The following is a 2,129-nucleotide window of genomic DNA, read 5'->3' on the forward strand; positions in this document are numbered from 1 at the left end:
CCCCCTTCGTCCCTTCCCCAAACTCCGACCGCGTCTCCCGCTCCAACGCAGGCGCATGGCTCATCCTCCGCGCCACCTCCTCCTCCTCCGCCACCTGGAAACCCTGGGGCCGCTTTGAAGCCTGGCGGGAACGTGGCCCAATCGACTCCTTAGGCTACAAGTTCGAACTCGTCACTGATACTGATAATGGAGTGCTTGTTGCTGAGGGTTGTATCAGCGTGAAAAAAGGCGGGAGTTTTAAAATTGAATCGTGGCCGTTCGTTGGGGGGTTTGTGATGGAATCGACGGTGGAGGGGGAGGGGAGGATCAGCAAGCCTACGGTTCAGGTAGGAGTACAGCATGTGAAGAGCGTGGGTGATGTGGCTCTTTTTGTTGCGTTGGCGGCGGCCGTTGATTTGAGTATGGACGCATGTCAGTTGTTCTCGCATAAGTTGAGGAAAGAGCTTTGTGGTGATCAACAAGAGTATAGGCTATGATTTTTTTTATTTTATTTTATTTTATTAAAAGAAAATCAAGCCTATGAAATTATGAGCGAGGGTTTATTAATTTGACTGTTGTGAATTAATGGTGAGTGCATGATGGCTTGTCATAAACTTATTGACTTGTCATTTGGAGGGATTTTTTTTCCCTTTTTTTATTTTTGGGTATATTAATTTTTCATTCTTTGATTCCGAGTCTTGGAATAATGATCTTGGCGCGAGTTGTACAATGAGTGCCACAACGTTAAAAGTGTACATTTATGTACATCAGCGTATTTATTATTCCTTTTTGAAACTTTACCAGTATTTATTTGGTCATTTGATGATATTGAAAAGGACATTTGATGACTATATTATATTTTGAGTTAGGAAATGATTTAAGGACCCAAAATATGGGACCAAAGGAGGGGACATGTGAGGTGTCATCTCCCTATTGCATAATGAGTTGGCATGATCATTATGCAATAGAGAGGGGACACCTCACCCGTTCCCTCTCTTGGTCCCATATTTTGGGTCCCCGTAGCAGCACTCTTTGAGTTATTTTTTAATTTCTGACCAGTCCGTGGTAAACATGTTACAACTTCATTTTTGATGGTCATCCTTGGAAATTCGACTACCCTACACTAGAGTGTTGACACGTGCACAAGCACGTGCAAATTAATCGTTAAGTTGTTATTAAAACATTTTATTTTATGTGGATTAAATGTATGCAATTTAGTTATAGAGTTTGATATAGAAAACAAAATTCTAAATTATTTTTAGTACTAAATCAGTAAAAAAACTGATACATGACTTTGAGAAGCTTTAATTTGGCAATAATACCTGGTGTAGGCTATTTAATATAGCGGGGAAAAAACACAAGAAATTTATGACCCATATGTTATGTAGTATTCAATCTGAGATGGACAATTGTTAGGTTTTGCTTCAATGTTCTTTTGATTGGTAAAAGATATAAGCATAGTAAATGATTACATATCAGTTTGTACTTATTACTTTAGCTTCTTATTTAATTCAATTTTCTATTTACCACTAGTAAATTACTAATGCTATTGATATAGTTTTTAATGGAAAATTAAGAGATTTTATTAATTAAGAAACTACATTACTACAACCAACAACAAGAATATGCACAATATCATCAAGTGCTTCTTCCATCTATACAATTATTTTAGAGAGATCTAAAGCTTTTTTAGCCAAGACATGAGCAACTTTGTTACAACTCCTACGTACTTGTTGAACCTTGAAGTGTTGCAATTTCTGATCCAACCATTTAATATCTACACAAATTTCCCCAGCTCCGATAACTCCCTATCTGGGTAGTTAATTGCATTAATCACCACTAAATTATCCATTTCAAGAACCATCTTTGAAAGTCCAATATCAAGAGCAAAAGCTAGCGCATCCCTTGTACCGAGAGCCTCACAGACTACCACCTCAGCAGCTCTTGTATTGCCTTTTGAAAAACCGACCATGAAACAATCACTCACATCCCTCACTACACATCCCAAACCTCCAATACCTTGGCCCTCTCTCCATGCTCCATCCACATTCATTTTGTACAAACCAACAGAAGGAGGAGACCTGTAGAACCCCGTAAATTTTTTATATGAATATATGTGAATTATTAGTAAATAAATAATTCTTTTATGA

General features: G+C 38.0%; 1 protein-coding gene across 1 annotated transcript in view; it reads left to right on the forward strand.

The window, feature by feature from the left end:
* The window catches only part of LOC109842451, an 11,320-nt gene extending 10,727 nt beyond the window's left edge, over positions 1-593 (forward strand). Inside the window, 1 exon segment of the mRNA XM_020411328.1 lies at positions 1-593. This exon segment is cut by the window's left edge and continues 21 nt beyond it. Within this exon segment, the coding sequence (XP_020266917.1) occupies positions 1-476 (476 nt within the window). The 3' untranslated portion in view covers positions 477-593.

This window comes from Asparagus officinalis, chromosome 5 (assembly GCF_001876935.1).
Source record: "Asparagus officinalis chromosome 5, Aspof.V1, whole genome shotgun sequence".
In the NCBI taxonomy this organism is placed as follows: domain Eukaryota; kingdom Viridiplantae; phylum Streptophyta; class Magnoliopsida; order Asparagales; family Asparagaceae; genus Asparagus; species Asparagus officinalis.